This window comes from Ostrea edulis, chromosome 2 (genome assembly GCF_947568905.1).
Source record: "Ostrea edulis chromosome 2, xbOstEdul1.1, whole genome shotgun sequence".
Lineage (NCBI taxonomy): Eukaryota > Metazoa > Mollusca > Bivalvia > Ostreida > Ostreidae > Ostrea > Ostrea edulis.
Window position 1 is genome coordinate 64466586 of NC_079165.1, and position 20736 is coordinate 64487321.

Sequence of the window (20736 nt, forward strand, 5' to 3'; positions counted from 1 at the left end):
CCCCAACCTACCCCTTGAGGCCATGATTTTTACAAACTTGAATCTGCACTATGTCAGGAAGCTTTCATGTAAATGTAAACTTTTCTAGTCCAGTGATTCCTCAGCAGATTTTTAATGATTTTCCCCATATATTTGTATAAAATCAATATATGCACCCAGGGGTGCATGAGCAGAGTTGCATGGGATACATTGTAAAGTCATGAATGATGTGGCATATTTATAATTGTGAAGAACTAATTTCAGTTTTAAACTTTTCGAGTTACTGTCCAGAAACCATATTTGTCTAAAGTTTTCAATCTATTTTCAGTCACTGTGACCTTGAACCTTTTTTCTCCAAAATCAATAGGGGCCTTGTTTTGCTGGTATCCAACAATATATCCAAATTTCACTTGATTCAAATTAAAAAATTTTGAGTTATCCTCCTGAAACCAACATCTTTTGGAATTTTAAATCTATTTTCGGTAACTGTGACCTTGACATTTGACCTATTTTCTCCAAAATCAATAGGGGTCTTCCTTACCTGGTACATAACAATATCTTTAAGTATCATTTGATTCAGATTTAACTTTCTGAGTTATCATCCGGAAACCAAATATTTCTGAAATTTTCACTCTATATTTGGTCACTGTGACCTTGACCATTTATCTCCAAAATTAATAGGGGTCTTCCTTACCTGGTACCCAACAATATATCAAAGTTTCATTTGATTCGGATTTAAACTTTCTGAGTTATCATCCAGAAACCAAATTTTTCTGAAATTTTCATTCTATTTTCGGTCACTGTGACCTTGACCTTTGACCATTTTTAAAATTTGGTCCATCTCCAAGGTCCCAAAATCATGGTATCACACAAAGGTTTTGTCATTAATGAAGCTATATACAGAATATGAAAGCCCCACCCTAAATTGTTCAGGAGAAATTGTTTGGGTAATTTTTTCTTAAAAGTAGAATAGACTCATAGGTCAAGTCACAAGGTTAAAAACTTGGGTACCAATAGAAAGGTCTTATCACAAGGAATGCATATATCACATATGAGAGTCCTTTCACTCACCATTCAAAAGTCAAGAGCAAGGTTAAAGTTTCAAACACACAAACAAACAGGTCAAAAACAAAATAGACTCCCAGCTTCAATATGGGGGTGTAAAAAATCTGTTAAGTCTTTTCTCTCCAGATGTCTATCATACACAATGACCTAAAAATATTTTGGAAGGATATTCTTTGATTCCCTTTAAATATTTTTTCATGCAGTTTGTGCATTTAAAGACATTACTTGAAATTCCTTACCTGTCACAATTTGATCTCTTGGGTCCTTTTTATCATTTTTCTTGAAGACAAAATCGCCCAATGCTCTAGATAATGCTAAGTTTCCTGTGAACAAAGCATATTTTTATAAACGTTTAAAGTCAATTATTGTAACATGTAGCCTGTAAATTTAAGTTTGAATTACTGAGTACATGATAATTAGGAATCAAAGTTCATGTACCATTTCTTTTCACACTATGCAATTGTATAGATAACGTGGTTTAAACCTTTGAATCCTTTTTAATCTTCATATTTCATAGATAAAATTTACAAAATATACAAGCATGGCAACAATCCCTGCTGACAAAACATGTAGAATTACATAATATATACAGCACATGTACTTTGAGATACCCTAAAATCTTATAAATAAGCAGCAGCTTATATAAGTTTTCGTAAGAACGTTGGGGCTTATCTTCAAAGTTATCTTATTTTCACATTGAAGCTAAGTATCAAAACCATGCTCTGTAGCAAAGTTGTAATAATATACTGTACATGTACAAATGTTTTATACATACTTTTTAAATGAATATCTATTTTTCTCCTATTAGTCTTTTTTTTCTTCAATTAGAAGTATCAAAATAGCTTTTGGAGAGATCTGTGTAATGTGTGTAAAGCACTTTTGAAGCATAAAAAGGTACATATCACCTAATTGAATACAAGTTTTTTACCATTCACTCTATTAAATTCAACCCATCCTCCAGCAGAAATAATTCGCTTTGTCTCCGCCTCATTTCCTGGCTTGTGGTCAAAGGATAACTGTTCCACTTGTCCACGAACACTTGCAATACACCTAGAATCACCTACATTACCCTTCAAAAAATAAAATTAACATAAATTACTGCCCTCAAAATTACCAAAGTGATTGAAAGAGTTATGCAAATCAAAACTTCACAATTCCAAATAATAAAATAAATCAAACAGCAAAGATAGGGCGATGACCAACTCAAGTTATATCTGTTTTGAAAAACAACAACTTTCCTTTGCATAACTAGCTACATATACAATTCAGAAATTACTGTTTGGAATTACAACTTACGCAGAAAATTTTGTTTCCTTTTAGCAGCACTACATTGGCTGTTGTTCCAGCAAGCTCATCTTTCATATCATTATCTACGATAGATAACATGTCATTATTGCTGTTGCTGTTATGAAATTTCTTGAAATAAATCATGAAAAGCAACAATACAAAAGTACATACCTTTCATCATATCTTCATCCACAGCAAGAAATCCCAGTTTCATTGCATCTGGTATTCTTCCCTCAGCTAGAAAAGAAATGACAGAGTGTTTAAAAATGCCTTAAAACATTTCTCTTCAGGATTTTACAGTCCTCACATTGGAGTTGCACTAAGGATCTATATCTTCCTTGAATGGATCACTGGCAGTCTATTCGTATTTATAGAATTCTCCATATCAAAGTCTGGTATGAAAATGAATATTTGAATGAAAAAAATATTTCTGACTGAACAACATACAGATTTGCAAGCAAAGGAAATGTGAGCCAAAGAATTTGTCGAAGAACTTCTGCAACAGTGAATCTTTTCTGTTCCTAAATCACATTTTAAGACAGAACTATACAGAATTGCTACATAAAATATGGGAACACCATCTCATTTCAAAAGAGTAGTTAAATCGATTTTTATTATGACAAAATTGAATATCATCATATTTTTCAAGTTTTACCAAAAGGGAAGTATTTCATGTTCAGTTTGGTCATTTGGTTGGAAAGCAAAGAGCACAGGTGTAACTAGTCCTACTCGGTCAGTAGCTACTGGCTGATGGTGGTAGTCAGACGAGTCACAAAGCAACAACGGGGTGGAGACAGAGCAGTGGTCTGGGGGCCTACCATGGAAAATTTTCAAAGTCTAGGAGCAAAGTCCTGCATTTTTGTCACAAAATGACTTTGTGATAAACTCATTTTAACTTCTGATTTTGCCAATTTATTTATCAAACCACAAAGTATTGGGTGTAGATTGTACACTTGAATTGCAGTATTATGAGCTATATTTTTCTAAGGACAGAATTGATGTGATTGCATTCAAAATTAGACATTAGTCCATTCTATTAGGTTTTTAATTTTTCAGTAGTCCACCAGACTACTTGTAACTGATATTCTGATAGGCAAATTTTACTAGCCCCGGGCTACCAGACTAGTGTGAGTGAATATATGAGAAAAATCTGAATAAAAAAAATATCGTCAGAGTTAGTGAGTTACCTATACATATATTACACCAACTAGATACCATCTACTGCATGGACAAAAAAGAGGCCCATGGGCCACATCGCTCACCTGAGTCACCTTGGTGCATATCAGAAGATTTTCCATATCTATTTGCATGTAAAACCGTAGTCGCTATTATGGCCCCAAACCTACCCCTGGAGGCCATGGTTTTTGCAAACTTGAATCTACACTATGTCAGAAAGCTTTCATGTAAATGTGAACTTCTTTGGCCCAATGGTTCTTGAGAAGAAGATTTTTAAAGATTTTCCCTATATATTTGTATGTAAAACTTTGATCCCCTATTGTGGCCCCATCCTACCCCAGGGGGGCATGATTTTAACAAACCTGAATCTCCACTATATCAAAAAGCTTTCATATAAATCTCAGCTTTTCTGGCTTAGTGGTTCTGGGAAGAAGATTTTTAAAGATTTTTCCTATATATTTGTATGTAAAACTTTGACCCCCTATTGTGGCCCCATCCGACCCCAGGGGGCCATGATCTTAACAATTTATAATCTGCACTATATCAGGAAGCTTTCATATAAACCTCAGCTTTTCTGGCTCAGTGGTTCTTGAGAAGAAGATTTTAAAAGATTTTTCCTATAAATTTGTATGTAAAACTTTGATGCCCCCCTTGAGGCCCCATCCAATCCCCGGGGTCCATGATTTTAACAAACTTGAATCTGCACTATATAAAAAAAAAACCAAAAAACAACGAAAAAAAACAAAAAACAAAAAAAAACTTTGACCCCCTATTGTGGCCTCATCTGATCCCCGGGGGCCATGATTTTAACAATTTAGAATCTGTACTATATCAGGAAGCTTTGATATAAATCTCAGCTTTTCTGGCTCAGTGGTTCTTGGGAAGAAGATTTTTAAAGATTTTTCCTATATATTTGTATGTAAAACTTTGATTCCCTATTGTGGCCCCATCCGACCCTTGGGGGCCATGATTTTAACAATTTAGAATCTGCATTATATAAGGAAGCTTTCATATAAATCTCAGCTTTTCTGGCTCAGTGGTTCTTGAGAAGAAGATTTTTAAAGATTTTCCCTATATATTTGTATGTAAAACTTTGATCCCCTATTGTGGCCCCATCCGACCCTTGGGGGCCATGATTTAAAAATTTAGAATCTGCATTATATAAGGAAGCTTTCATATAAATTTCATCTTTTCTGGCCCAGTGGTTCTTGAGAAGAAGATTTTTTAATGACCCTACCCTATTTTTACCTTTTCTTGATTATCTCCCCTTGGAAGGTGGCCTGGCCCTTTATCTTAACAATTTAGAATTCCCTTTACCTAAGGATGTTTTGTGCCAACTTTGGTTGAAATTGGCCCAGTGGTTGTTGAGAAGAAGTTGAAAATGTGAAAAGTTTACAGACGGACGGACGCCGGAATACGGGTGATCAGAAAAGCCCACTTGAGCTTTCAGCTCAGGTGAGCTAAAAAACCGTTCATGTTCTGATTCATTAGCACATAAATACCCTAATCTGGCTAAAAATCTAACTGCACCTGCAACAGAAATATAAGATGCACATCTTCAATGTGTGCTCCCTGTGCAGAGAGTGCTGCGGCCATCAATTACACAATTCCCTGTCTGTGATTTAATAAAACAGAGTTTCTCAATACAGGTTTGACAATACAATTGAGATATGATTATGACCATATAATACAATGTACAGTAATACATATTGCAATATTGTTTTAATAAATAATTCAATACTTCTACCATAAATCTGATGAAAATGAAACTGCTCTGCATATATGTACTGAATGATAAACAAACATTTTGAGAATTTCTTAACTCTTATCCAAAAGCGGACCAAGATTTTACTTTAGTCTATTTGTTATGCATGTGATCGTACTCTGACAATTCTATTACATGTACCACTGTTTGTAAACAACATTGTAAGAGTGCAGTCTGATAAAAGAACAAACAACTTAATATCATCAACAAATTATATCAAACAACATATCAGGGAAAAAAGCAATATACTAATGAATATTGTTACACCCTTAGTTCTCAAAGAAAAAAAATTTTCTTTCGAGTTCTCAAAAATATTATTCATTTTGAATTTTCTGCCATTCCAGCAATATCTAATTATGATTATTTGAATCAATACTCACAATATTCTGGCCTTGATATCACTTTCTTATGAAGATTTTCACCAGCATACTGAGCAACTTTTGACCCTTAAATGTGTATTTTGTATGTTGTTAGGTAATTATAAATATAAGTTCTGTACATCCATCTCAATTTTGAATATTTGTAATAAGTCACTATGCAACAATCATCATGACAATTTAAACAAGATGTACTGTGAGCAATGCTCACTAAGAATACCCCCCGCTTACCCCAATCTCCCAAAGGGTGTTGTTAATAGGTATAAATTACCTCTTTCCTGAGTGTAAAAATATGGTATGCATTTGTAGAAGAAAATGGAAGATATAGCCCAAACACAAATCCATGGCATAAACCTATAATTTTGACCTTGAGATCAAAGGTCAAGGTCATAAAGAGGTCATGAATGTACATGACACATAGTCTCATGGTGATACACTCATGTCTTATGGTATAACTATGTCAAAACCCTATAATCAATTTTGACCTTGAGGTCAAAGTTCAAGGTCATATACAGGTCATGAAGGTACTCGACACATCGTCTCCTGGTGATACACTCATGTGTCAAATATGGTATGCCTATGTCAAAGAACAAAGAAGTTATGGCCCGGACACGAATCCATTGTAAAAAACCTTTAATTTTGACCTTGAGGTCAAGGGTCAAGGTCATATGGAGGTCATGAAGGTACATGACACATCGTCTCATGGTGATACACTCATGTGTCAAATATGGTATGCCTATGTCAAAGAACAAAGAAGTTATGGCCCGGACACGAATCCATTGTAAAAAAAACCTTTAATTTTGACCTTGAGGTCAAGGGTCAAGGTCATATAGAGGTCATGAAGGTACATGACACATCGTCTCATGGTGATCTACCTGTGTGCCAAATATGGTATGCCTAAGTCAAAGAACAAAGAAGTTATGGCCCGGACACGAATCTGCACAGACAGACAGACGGATGGACGGACAGACAGACAGACAGACAGAGTGATTCCTATATACCCCCCAGAACTTCGTTCGGGGGGTATAAAAAAAGAAATACAATTTTCCCTTTACATAGAATATCTAAATATTACATGTTCAAAATGAAGATTTTTGCTAACATTGCACTGCAATATCTAGGTATTGCTGGACCCCCATAAAACATTTTAAAACTAGAAAAAAAACTGGTGGAAAAGATGTTATTAAATTCATTCATTTTCTGTCTGTCAGCAGAATTGTGACACTAAGTCGGGTTCTTTGTATAGTTATTATAGATAAAAAAAAATTAAAAAACTGATAAAGAATATTAAAAAAACCAAAAACTCTGAAAGATGTAAAAATTGATAAATGATATTCCAAATGATAACAATTTAAATCTCAATTCAAAGAAAAATCAAGAATATTACAGGCTAAATCTTTTCAATGGACATTAGCACTGACTCCATCACACCTATAAAAACTATTAAACCTTGGAGGCTCAACAGTTTCAAAAGATCTGCCTACCTCCGTGGCCATCGAAAACACCAAAGAAACAGGTGTCCTTATCATTTGGTAAGGACAGCAAATGTATATGTGCGTCCTCCATAGCTGGATACTGTTAAGGTTGAAAGACACACCAAATGAAGTATTTACTAGCAAATAAATACACTAAGCGGGTTCTGCTCTAAAGTTAATCTTTTCTTACTTTAGCCAATTGTATATTACAATAAAATAATGATTTCAGTGTGCAAAAACTAATTTTTCAATCCTGTAGACCTTCTTTTTATTTCCTATAGACCACACCAAATTCCGAAAGACCCTGAAGGTACAAGAGATACCGTGGAAAACCTTGCAAATATTATGAACATTGATTCAAGAGCTATTTTCAGCATTCTAAAAGAACAGTTCAAGCTTCGGGAAGTTTGTGCTTGATAGTTACCCCATTTCCTTACAGAAGAGGTTCAGTTGGGATCCAGATTAGAATAGATTTTCAGTACCCCTTGCTTGTTGTAAAAGGTGACCAAATGGGATGGTCCTTTGGATGAGACTGTAAAAGGCCCGAAGCATACGTGTCACAGCAGGTGTGGCACGATAAAAATCCTTCCCTGCTGTAGCACTGATGCTAGCATAGGCCTTAATTTTGCACCCCTTCACCAGCAATGGTGACGTCTCCATGAGTGAAAGATTCTTTTAAAGGGAAAGGCAACTCTAACCACATTGTTGCTTTTATGAATAAAGTATTACTTACAGATATCGTAAATGACAGTCTTTAACAACAAAAAATCCTTGATTAACTATTAAATCAATATTGATCTATCATGTATTTTAAATTACCTGCCGCTAAGAGAGCAGCCATTGATGTTTAATTTATGACGTCACACCGTCAGTTCTGGTTTATTTCATCAGTATAGCACTGTAAACATGACAAGTCACGAACAGTTAAGTTTTAAGCCATATAGATTTGAACCCATTCTTTCCAAGAAGAAATTGAGAAAAGAAGACGTTTAGTTGAGTCGCAGACCAGGCAGACGGTACAAGTTTCTTCATACAAATGTCTCGAACCTCAGCTTGTCATTACGCAAATGATGGATCCACAGTTTATGTAGTCTTTTCTTTTCAAATGACTTGGTTAGGTAGAGAATTTCAACAAAAAAACACTTTTTCACGTCTCCCCTTCGCATTAGTGTAATTAATTGCTTGAAAGGAAAGTATTAACCTATTTATTCGTAAGATTCTTTTGATGATCTTAGAATCTCATCAAAACCGGAACAGACAGTGTCTTGAATACAAATGAGTTCCACATCTATAGATCGTGGGAATTTCAATTCTTAACATTTTCAAATTCGTACTGAAGCTTATCTCAGCCATATATCAACAGAATAGTATGACAAATCTTTATCATATGATTAATCCATCATTTATCATGTAAAAATCTTTTGGGTTGCCTTTCCCTCTATCGCAATTCACCTTTGAATTAGAACGCTTTAGCCGATATAGTATTGCGTTGTGTGACGACACAATTGAATCTGTTTGTAATACAATTGCGAAATGCAACTGAAACTCTCATTGGTCCATATGTATAAGTCCGCCCAAATTCCCTTATACGGGAGTAGTCAACATTCGAAATGCTAGATGAAAAAAAACTTCAAAGGAAGAAAGAGAAAAAGTTGTATTCTTGTGTTGTTGTCTCATAAATTTAATATTGAAAAAAATTCCTAACATATTTTCCTACAATGGGACATACGACCCAAAAACTTGATCACAGCTTTTGATGATTTCGTTCGTAGACGTAGCCATGTTAGGTAGCCAGTCAATTCGAATCCCGGTTCATTTCCATACTGGCACAATAGCGTCTAGATGTGTACTAATATCCCACAAATATTATAGCTAAATAGTTTAAATAATATACCACGTACCCCAGTCCTATTAAATGATAATTATTCAAATAGGTACACTCACGGCGATGCGGCTTTCATTAGTCAAGGGCGGCCGCGCCGGCCGGTCTCCATCTAATGAGCTTATGTAGCATTGCATTTTCGTTAATCAAGAGCTTATTTTACCTTTACAAAAACTGGTACAAAAAATGTTTTAATTTCTATTAATTGATCGTGTTGATAATAAATGAAGAGCGAATACATAACTTACAACCAATTTTATGAATAGATACCAATAGCAAGAGTTCGAATTGACCGTCTACCTAACGTGGCTACGTCAACAAACGAAATCATTTGAAGCTGCGAGTTTTCAGGGTCTTGTGTGGCTTTAATGAATATTTGAAGGTATGTTTGAACACAAGTATATAGTACGAAAATATGTTAAGATTTTTTTATATTGGGTTTATGAGACAGCAACACAAGAATACACCGATATCAGGCCTCAACCGTCCGCAGCTTTTTGTGACCCGTAAACGGAATTCAGGTTTTTATAAGAGGTGGATCTTTTTAGAGAGCTACAGTTCTCCAGCTACACTGAATCTGCTCGAGAAAGTGGGCGGGCTGTAATCGGCCAATGAAAACTCTTGTTGTATTACATCAAACATGTCATTCATATTGTTCAATCATCTCATTCAATTGTGTCGTCACACAACGCAATACTATATTGGGTAAAGCGTTCTAATTCAAAGGTGAATTGCGATAAGCTGGATGTTAAACAATGTACAACCAACCAACCTTAAAGAAAGCAAAAACGCATCTGTATAGAAATGGCCACTCAGTTCCTTAGCAATTATTAAAACTGTGATTAGCAGCTATAAGTGTAATCATTACTCATGACAAAACTTGGATTTCTTTTCTTAACTCGATACTAAACACAACGAGGTTTGGTGAAACTGACTAAGGGCACACTAAGATGAAAGCGAAAGTACATATCGAGTTGATTGATCATTCTGTTCCATTTCACCCTTTTTAAAAAAAAAATTAGAATACTGTGATTTGAATAATTCATCCCTAGATTGTGGAACATTTTATTATAAAAATGGGTGGGCAGAAACAATTCAACGTAACATAGACTTTGTATGATTTGGTCAGATTTCCTAGAGACAAGTCGGTCTCTCGCATATATCGCAGTTTTGAAGCACCACTAAAAGAAAGAAGAATATATATATAAACTGTGCATAGTGCTAATCTGGTTCAAGGATACTTATTCGCCATCCCTGCATACATGATGACCCAACTTTCACAAAGTTGTTCTGACAACAAGAAGTTTCCTTCGCTGTCACTGGTTCAGACAACGTCTGACCCATTCCAAATCTACAAAGGAAAAGAAAGAAAAATCAGCTAGGCCTATACTCCTACCATTCTTTCTTTCTTAATCGAATACACTTTGTGCACAGGATCAAAGAGGAAATTCGAAAAGGTGTCACCATAATGCATTGCCATGACATTTTACTTATCTTGCCTTAAAACTGATAAAACAAAAAATAAATACATATAACGAATGTTATAATAAAATAATAATCCAAACGTTTCTATTAGTGGAACTTACTAAGTAGGTTATGCTGGTTATCAAGCCAATGTCATGAAACCTGTTAAAAAGTATTCTGATTACGAACAGTCACATTACACAGTAAACAAAAGCACTAAATCCGCGATAATTATACGTCGACCTATATTCATACTTGCTCATGATTAACTTTCATTAACATCGAATCATAAATAAAGAATTAACTTTTCGTTCAATTAAACACCAACACATCAACTATAGTAAATTTATTCACATATCCAACAAATATTCAGGTTCCCGTTACTACGCGGAGTAATCAGTAAATCATCATAATGGCAGAATATTACTCGGGCATTTCCGCCAAGTTCTCGAGTTCACGGAAATTGCCGAGTGTTTCGTAATAGGAAACTGAAAGGGATCCAAATACACAAATGGACTCGATTTACACAGGGGCATCAATACAAATACTTTATATTCGAGAAAACACATTGCAGTCAAAATTATAAAGGAAAAACGGTAAAGTAGTACGGCAGAAAGTCCCGGATAGCGATTTTTCTCTAAAATACTGAATTAATGACGTCAAACTTTTGGTGATAAAACTGTGAATGTATATGCAATTTTAACATATTCTAAAGCTTTTTCTGTAAGCCTTGTGAGTACCGATGGCAGTTTGTTATTGAATGCAAAGATTTACTATACATGATTGTACACAGATATTGAATAAGCATCCTAAGTAGGCCTATATAGTTTAAATTCATATAGGTTTTCAAGTCTGTACCAATAACAAAATATAATGTAGAGAGAATTTCCGGAATTCTGATAGTATAGCAAAAATTTTATTTCTCTTATGCACACCAAGAATACGAATATTTTCTATGAAACTTAATTCTCACAGTGAAGTTATTTAAAAAGTTTGCCTGGATCAAATGGTTATGATATTAATTTATTCCATGAACCTATGCATTCACCCCATATTTCAGAATTATATAATAGAATTGGTTTTATAGTGTGGTCAAAGATGAATACTTGATTTAATTCCTGGTGCTAAACATAAAAAAAAAATCAATTTATAAAATCCCATTAGGGCTGTGTTATATAGTTTAGATTTAGCAGTAAAACTGCCAGATGCAGAAAAAAGATATATTCAAATATTTATGATAAGGTGTACATTTAATATGATCGTTCTGAAATATAAATTTACACTACATTATTCTCCCAGCCTTGTGAACACAATACCTTTTGTTTACCTTCAAATACCAGTCATTACAATGTTCCTAAAATAGATATTCTCTGTTGTAATATTTTCCCTCTGCTGATTGCTATATCGCCTGTATAATTAAACAATTTAAATTTTCATTTTGAAGTAATACGTTATCTCTACATTTTTCGAGACCCAGTGGAAAATCATCGATGAAGATTTTGAACAGAGAGGGTATTATATTGTCCCCCTGTCTTACACCAAGGTTAATCGTGTTTGGATTTCGACATTTATGAAGCGTAGTTCGATTTACCGCTTTTCGGCTGGTTCGACATTTTTGCAATTTTGACTAAATAAAGTAAATTTGAAAAATTCCAATTTCAAAACATTGTTGTACATATTATGATATGTACATCCTCCACTTGTCGTTCATATGGTCACATTTCTCTGATGTCGAGGGTTAGATATTGATTCGTTACCTCGAACCCTTACTTGTGAAGATGCATTTCTAAATGCCGGGCGTTTGGCGAAGGAGCAATCACTATAACCTATACGTTTTAAGTTTAATGCGGCCGTGGCTCAAATTTACTTTATTTAGTCAAAATTGCAGTTTTAGTAGAAAGTAATCCGGGGTGGGGGTGGAGGGGGGTAATCCCCCGCTAGATTTGAACCCACAATCTACAGATCAGCCAGCCCGAGTGCTATAAGTATAAATCTACATTTACATCTGATGACGTTTTAACATCAAGACAAATTCTCGAAGAGACTTAAAACAAACACATGATAATTATGGCTCTTGATAATGAGATCACCGCGTGGTAAGAGCTGGGCGTGTTCAGTATTAATGATTAATTCTAATCATAACTAAATTACACCGGCAGACATCATCGACTATCATGTCGCATCACGCCCCATTACATAGCATAGACCCTGTAACGATAGTGACCAAACTGTGGGGACCTAATTGTCCATATTAAGACAACTACGATAACAATTTACCGCAGTTTTTAATCATTTCATTTATTCTGTGTTGGGGGGAATACTCATGAACACACAAAATATAGTTTGGAAATTTAGAAATTGGCTTTGTGTCTTTGGTCGTGTTTGGATTTCGACATTTATGAAACGTAGTTCGATTTACCGCTTTTCGGCTGATTCGACAAGTCTGGAAAAACGTGAGAAAAGGTTTGTATATTTTATTTACCTAGGCCACAAACAGTAACCTTAGCATAACCGTACTGCATTTACCACTTTATTGCCTTTTCAATCTTCAGTATGAAGCAAAATGAAACATTTTTATCATGTACACGTAGGAGCGCAAAATTGAGGAAATTTCAGGGGAAGGGGTGAGGGTGTCGACAAATTTTTGACGTTAAAATTCAACAACCGATGTTTCAAAAGGTTGACTACCTTTTCATATTCCATTTTCATTCTTTGTTACATTACTCGCACGCATCTGTCTTATTTTCTGCTAGATCATCACCAATTAAACATATACATGCACTGTATTCATTAAATATATTTACCGTCATTTGCTAACTAAGTATCTTCTCAGGTTTCCACGACACATGCCGTCAGAACCCGTGGGTGCAGTGTAACGGGGAGAAAACCCGTGGGTGCAGTGTAACGGAGAGAAAACCCGTCGTGGGTGCAGTGTAACGGAGGGAAAACCCGTGGGTGCAGTGTAACGGAGAGAAAACCCGTCGTGGGTGCAGTGTAACGGAGGGAAAACCCGTGGGTGCAGTGTAACGGAGAGAAAACCCGTCGTGGGTGCAGTGTAACGGAGAGAAAACCCGTCGTGGGTGCAGTGTAACGGAGAGAAACCTCGTGGGTGCAGTGTAACGGAGAGAAAACCCGTGGGTGCAGTGTAACGGAGGGAAAACCCGTGGGTGCAGTGTAACGGAGAGAAACCTCGTGGGTGCAGTGTAACGGAGAGAAAACCTGTGGGTGCAGTGTAACGGAGAGAAACCTCGTGGGTTTCAGTGATGGTTATTACCACGAATAAAGTACCGTGACTTATAAATCAATCAAATGTCCCACAATACAAAGTAGATAATATAAACTTACTGACATTGTTTCTCATTATACTAGAAAGGGGGAAGAAAAGACAGAGAAGGGTGAGGTAGGAAATAGAGAAGGGAGGAAGTGAAAAGGAAGAGAGAGGGGAGAGAGAGAGAGAGAGTTGGGTAGGGGAGAGGAAATAGAGGACGTACGGAAGAAAATAGAGGGAAGAATGTAAGGAAGGAGAGAGAACAGATCAGGAAGTAGGGAAGAGGAGATAGGGAAGGAAGATAATGGAGAAGAGGGAGATAGGGATTAAGAGAAAAGAAAGGAACAGACAGTGTGAGAGAGAAGGAAGGAACAGAGGCTGTGAGGAAAAAGGAAGGAACAGAGAGTGTGAAAGAAGGAAAGAATAGAGACTGTGAGAGAGAAGGAAGGAACAAAGTCTGAGAGAGAAGGAAGGAACAGAGAGTGTGAGGAAAAAGGAAGGAACAGAGAGTGTGAAAGAAGGAAGGAACAGAGAGTGTGAGAGAGAAGGAAAGAACAAAGAGTGTGAGAGAAGGAAGGAACAGAGAATGTGAGGAAAAAGGAAGGAACAGAGAGTGTGAGAGAAGGAACAGAGAGTGTGAGAGAGAAGGAAGGAACAAAGTGTGTGAGAGAAGGAAGGAACAGATAGTGTGAGAGAGAAGGAAGGAACAGAGTGTGAGAGGGAAGGAAGGAACAGAGTGTGAAAGAAGAGAGGAACAGTGAGTGAGAGAAGGGAGGAACAAAGTGTGTGAGAGAAGGAAAGAACAGAGAGTGTGAGAGAAGGAAGTAACAGAGAATGTGAGGAAAAAGGAAGGAACAGAGAATGTGAGGAAAAAGGAAGGAACAGAGAGTGTGAGAGAAGGAAGAAACAGTGTGTGAGAGAGGAGGAAGAAACGGAGAATGTGAGAGAGGAGGAAGGAACAGACAGTGTGTGGGAGAGAAGGAAGGAACAGACAGTGTGTGTGAGAGAGAAGGAAGTAACAGACAGTGTGAAAGAGAGGAAGGGAAGAAAGTAAGGGAGCGGAGGAGGTAGAAAAGTCAAATATAATTGCATGTAGCTTGTATTCCTTTTAATGAAATTACATATACATGTACCTCTACTTTGGATGTTCTGAAGTTTTCTAATCTATTGTCAACTCAAGATATGAAAATATTAAGAAATCTCTGTATTTTTATTTCTCATATTTTTGAGATTGTCTGTTGTTCTTCGTAATTGTTCTTCTGCTACCTCTTAAACGTATTACTATTATGTTTATTTATACATACATTGTAGTTTATGTTCCCCTCTGATATCTAAGAAAGCTGTATTGTTCCATATATGAACCTCTGACGATTTTTCTTGCATGTACATTGCATTATATTAATATTGTACCTCACATACCGTTTAACATGGTTTGAGCGAAATAAATTGAATTGAATTGGACATCGACACTTATGCATTGTTAAAATGTCATTGAATAGTAATTGATTTACCTCCTTTCGGCTGGTTAGACAAGTCTGTAAAACTAGGAATTTTGAGGTATGGTTTGGACAAATACATACACTAAACTAGAAATTAACATAAGGGCGGGAGCAAGTTTAATGTAATATAAATGCCTCTTATATAATTATTTATGTTATTATGACAGAAGACTAGCCTACATCTACCCAATGTTTTCCGGAGATTAATGGCCTCATCAAGTAGCTGACCACAGATTTCACTGGTACGTGTCATATATTATGCTATTTCTCTTGTCCCACAAATTTTACACCAACCTTTTAAATCAGTTGTCTTCTGAAAAGTCCCGTGACCTATCAAAGTTAATCAAATAAAATTTCATATTTTAAAGTGCTGCATGCACATTACGTCTAGTTTCTAATATTGCAGAGAAAGGACATCTAAGTTCTATATAATGTCTGGAAATGCAGTCATTTTTCCTTGAAGGTGCACCTTTATCTGTTTTGGATCACCTATATTTACATGTATACAAGTATTCATAACAAAATGTCTAATCTCAAATGAATAACAACCTATTAGATCTACATTTTGTATATTGCGGATAGTTTGACGAACATATTATAGCACTCATTGTGAACGGTGAGTTACCTATATTCTGGTTGCCTACAAAAGTTTCAGTGATTTTTTTCTATTAAAGAAATTAGTCATGCTTATTGTCCTTAGAATTGTTTGAAATAAACGTTTTGATGCTTATTATGGAAAACTAGTTAGTCACAAAATGTGCATTCCGGATAGACGATTTCGTTCTTCGATCCGGTTTTAAACTTTAACGACAAGGTAATGTTTCCTGTTTGAAATATCCTTGAAAATGAGTTTTCTTGGGGTGAAATATGCTTACTATTCCCTGGGAATGACAGCTGTTGGTGCCTTCGTGGTAGCAAGCGTTTTGAATCCTATGTATCACGTAAGAAAATAATGATTTTTTTTATAATACATAAATATTTATCTCGAATTTGTTCAATGCGATCGTCATGCAACTCCACTATCATTTGTCATTTGGGTAACTATTGCTAGGCCTATGGCAATTATTGATTGTAAAAGAATAACATAAAAAAATGTTGCTATGATTAATGTTCATATGATAGGCCTATTATGTTTGAACAGAAATAACACGACAAAATCGCCCAACGTAGCTACTATCTAGCATTTAATATTTCAAGTCAAGTAAATCTTTAATATTTAGAGTCGACATATTTATATGAAACAAATACATGAGCTAATATTTATGAATATTTAACAATTATGTTTTAGTTTGTAAAAGCAGACGAATATCTGAAGCTTAAAGGTTACCCCCACCCCATACATAAACGTAAGTATTCAAAATATTTCATTTAATTAGAGACATGGTAGAAATAATTGCAATCAGTTATCCATAGGATTTGAAAGTGTTAACCACAATTCACTTGGGCCATGCTACAAGCAGTTCGATTAAATTTTTGATATAGAAATTCAGTTTATGTTTATTGTTTTTTCAACTTTTAGCTGTTAGACAGAAAGTTTGAGGCATATGAGCAGTGATTTTTTAAACCTCCATTTCAAAACATTTTCAGCATGAAGATATTTATCTGGGTCATTATTATTGCTAGTGGTTTGCTTTTAATAAAAAAAAGGTTTTGAATTTTTTAATTGTCCCGAATTAAAAGTACACAGTAATAGATTTAAATCATATAAATTATGTAATTTTTGAGTCAACTCGCGTAGCGAACGACTCCTTGGCATCAGGCCCGTCCTTTGGATTTACCTCTTCATTACCCTATCACCCTCATACGCAACTGAAAATAGTTTACTGGCAGTGTATATGTTAATCGATTTGTTAAATGAAATCATTGCTGTGCACATAAAATTCTTAATTGTGAAAGAATATGAAAATTAAAATTTTTATAAGACATTGATAGCAGGTCTGCAACTAAATTATTAATACAGTTGGAAGAAGATGAGACTGTTGATATGAAGGCTGACACTGCATGTCTTTCATTGAGTTTAAGATTTATGAGAGCAGACACTGCATGCTTTAGAGTTTAAGATTTGTTAACATGGTTGATAAAGTTATGCATGATCTATTCAAATTTTAGCCAAACAATAATGGTGAAAGTCTTATGAAGTCTATTGAAATAATCATTTTCAGTCATAAACTTTCCAACCATTAAAAAAACTGTGTCAATGTTCTTGTCTTCTATCGCATGTACAACTACCATTTTAGTATAGATTTGTTTCTGAGAAGATTCTTCAAATGTTGATACAAATTATGTGATAATTTGTTATTGATAAAGGTGTTACTTATTCATTTGAATTTTCCCTTTTGTTAACTTTCTTTGTCATTTTTCTGGGTAATAGGTCATACCAAAGTCACATGCTTCGCCACCGTGTTAACACCCTTGTTATAATAACAACCCTGCATAATGCCATATGCCACTGATTTTCACAAACAAATGGTCAAAGTATTCAGGTGGTCAGGTTAATTACAAATAATTGCTGAATACCTAAATGTTTAAATACAGAATGGAGCTAAAATACAAAACAAAACCAATTTAATTTCTTTTGATTGCTCAGTGAATTGTCTGTAATGGTGAATTCATTTTATTGCCACCCTAGCTTTATTGCCCAAATTGGCAATATATCGAGGGAACACTGTAGTCTGTCTGTTTTAATGGCTGGAAATTCCAACAAAAATAAAAGTAGAATGTAAATATAAGAAATAAATTTGAATTTTAGGTCACCTGAGCTATAAGCTCAAGTGAGCTTTTCTGATCACCTGTTGTCTGTAGTCCATTAAACTTTGTACATTTTGGACTTCTTCTCCAGACCCATGGGGCCAATTTCAACCAAACTTGCCATAAAGCATTGTGGGTAAAGGGGATTCAAAATTGTTGAAAGGAAGGGTCACACCCCTTTCAAAGGGAAGATAATTGAGAAATACTGGTAGGGAAAATATGGTGGCATCTTTTGAAAATTATCTTTTCTAAGAACAAGTGGACCAGAAAAGACAAAGCTTATTTGAAGGCTTCCTTAAAGAATGTAGATTCAAAATTGTAAAGTCAAGACCACGGGGTGTAGGGTGGGCCCACATTAGGAAATAAAAATTTAGGATGGGGATATATTAAAAAAAATCTCCTTCTCAAGAATGACAAGGCCTTGGAAAGTCATATCAATATGCAAACATCCTCGGGTTGTTAAGATTCTGGTTAGTTCAAATCATGACTGGAGTGGGTAGGATGGGGCCATAATATGTGATCAAAGTTTACATTGGAATATATTGGGGGAAAATGAAAATCTTTTTCTCAAGAGCAAAAAGACTATTAGTCATATTAATTTGCAAGCATTTTCAGGTAATTATGTCTCCGTATATAATAGATTTAGGCTTTACAAATTTTCATATGAACAGCTAAACCATGATTAGTCACGTCAGAAGGCAGGCATCCTCAGGTAGTGCAGATTCAATTTGTTTTCAAAATCAGTGCGCTCATGCATAGGTTGAGGCCACAAAAGGGGTCACATTGGAAGTTTTACATGGGAAAGAACTTTTAAAAATCTCCTCAAACAGGGCCATTATTATTGATATTAGTATGCAAACATCCTCAGGTAGTGCTGATTCAAGTTTCTTCAAATCAATGCCCTGGTGGTAGGTTTGGGTCACAATACGAATTCAAAGTTTTACATGAGAATATAATGTGAAAAAAATTATAAAGATCTTTCTAAAAAAAAAAAATGGACCGTGGGGTTTGGTTTGGGCTAAAATGGATCGATGGTACATGAAGATATGGAAATATGTGGCATCCCTATGCTGTGTGGACTCAAGTTGGGTTAGTCATGAGTCATGGCCCCGTTTGGCTTTTTTGTGGGGCTAAAGATTGGGAAATTTCTTTTTTTAGAATATTCTGATGAAGAACAGTAGGAGCAGGCTGACAGATGAGTGTTGTGGCCCTTGGGTCGCTTGTTAAAAATACATGAGGGTATGATTTGCAACACTTCATGCCAGCATACTATCGCACGACAGGAAGTATACCAGTGGGAAGTGTCACAGTTCATACCTTAATGTATTTTCAAAAATGAAATTTATTTCTTAATTTAAATGAACAAGGTGACAGAGATGAGTTTTATGGCCCATTGACCTTGTGTTTTATTTGATTAGAGACATATAAAGACATAAAGCTTTTAAATATAAAAGTATCTGTGCAAAATTGAATATAAATCTCCTATGCATTATACACAAACTAATGTAGAATAAAACAAAGCACTGTGTATTGAAAAACAATTATGAAGGTTAAAAGTGCAAGGATGGAGAGATCTTGATAAGGAAACTTTGATATGGGAGTTTGAATTGCAGACATGGTATATAGGTATACGTACTTAAGATCTCTCAGGATGCTAATTGTGGGGGTTTTTTTGTTTTGTTTTTTTGTGTTTTGTTATGACTACTGTGCTTGATAAAAAAAAATATTGTAGCTCAATCTTACAGTTTATACACATGTACAAAATATATGAAGATTACCCCTTTGGATCATTTTATGTTTCATGTTGTATCTTATTTTTTCTAATCATTTTTAACAGCTTTCCGACCAGGGGGTCATCTAGAAGGAATGAAGGAAGTCATTGACAAGTGGCCACACAAGGAATGATGGGAAAATTTAGATTAGCTAGTTTCTTTTATGTCCATATTAGAGTGTTACACATATATCAGGAAATAAAACAGAAAATATGTGACTAATAAGAATGTTCCTCATTTTTACAACATGCTGGCAAGTACTGGTATTTTGGTCGTGAAGTACGTATACTGCCTGTGGCGTATTATACGTTGGGCGCCATTTCTGTAACCATGGTGTATTTGATGTAGACACAACACAGTTGATTTTTTCGTTAGGTTCTATATTTGTGATCTTGAAGATGAATATAATATATATATACACACCTGAATTGTGGATTCAGGTAAAAGAAAGAATTGAAACCATGTCCATGGTGTATTTACAGCACATCAGACTTTCAAGGTCTTCAATAGCTTGTCCAATTTCCGTCAATTTTTAAATAATGGCAAAATAAGTAAGTAAGTATAAAGTAATTTTATTTATTATAGTGGCATGTGTACGTATATTCATACATCCAATTTTATATGTAGCACTGGGAATTTCTCTGACTGCTAACTTCAAAGTGATTTGAATTTTCAGAAAAAAACTCTCCAGAACTTTGACCTCCAAGACCTTCCAATCAAATTCCAGGAATACTTACAGTGACCAATCAAAGACTACTGACCTTTAAACTAGTCCTCTGCCTATAATAGTCTTGAATGAATAAAACACTAAAGACAACTCTTATTCTAAAGAAAGATAACTCTGGTTATACTTCAGTAATAGAAACTTGCAGTGCTGGTTGGTAATATATACATGTATTTTATATAAGTATTTAGTTTGTATTATTTATTTACAAGTATTTAATTGGTATATCAATACTTAATTTGAGATTATTTTAAG

At 35.1% G+C, this 20736-nt stretch overlaps 1 protein-coding gene and 1 long non-coding RNA gene across 4 annotated transcripts in view; one reads left to right on the top strand and one right to left on the bottom strand.

Annotated features, from left to right (window-relative positions):
- Nucleotides 1-10841, bottom strand: part of LOC130052286 (probable protein phosphatase 2C T23F11.1) — a 19143-nt gene extending 8302 nt beyond the window's left edge. Inside the window, exons 1-9 of one of the 3 annotated variants that reach the window (XM_056156760.1) lie at nucleotides 10825-10841; nucleotides 10593-10632; nucleotides 10248-10357; nucleotides 7134-7217; nucleotides 5653-5718; nucleotides 2503-2568; nucleotides 2341-2414; nucleotides 1973-2114; nucleotides 1284-1367 (exon numbers count right to left, since the gene is read on the bottom strand). In XM_056156760.1, the coding sequence (XP_056012735.1) occupies nucleotides 1284-1367; nucleotides 1973-2114; nucleotides 2341-2414; nucleotides 2503-2568; nucleotides 5653-5718; nucleotides 7134-7217; nucleotides 10248-10350 (619 nt within the window). In that variant the 5' untranslated portion in view covers nucleotides 10351-10357; nucleotides 10593-10632; nucleotides 10825-10841. The other 2 variants (XM_056156759.1, XM_056156758.1) reach the window with 2 other exon arrangements.
- A 5178-nt stretch (nucleotides 10842-16019) lies between these two features.
- Nucleotides 16020-19979, top strand: LOC130052295 (uncharacterized). The gene is made up of 3 exons (XR_008800633.1): nucleotides 16020-16178; nucleotides 16526-16583; nucleotides 19823-19979. It is a non-coding gene; the product is annotated as an uncharacterized LOC130052295 (long non-coding RNA).
- The last annotated feature ends 757 nt before the right edge of the window (nucleotides 19980-20736 follow it).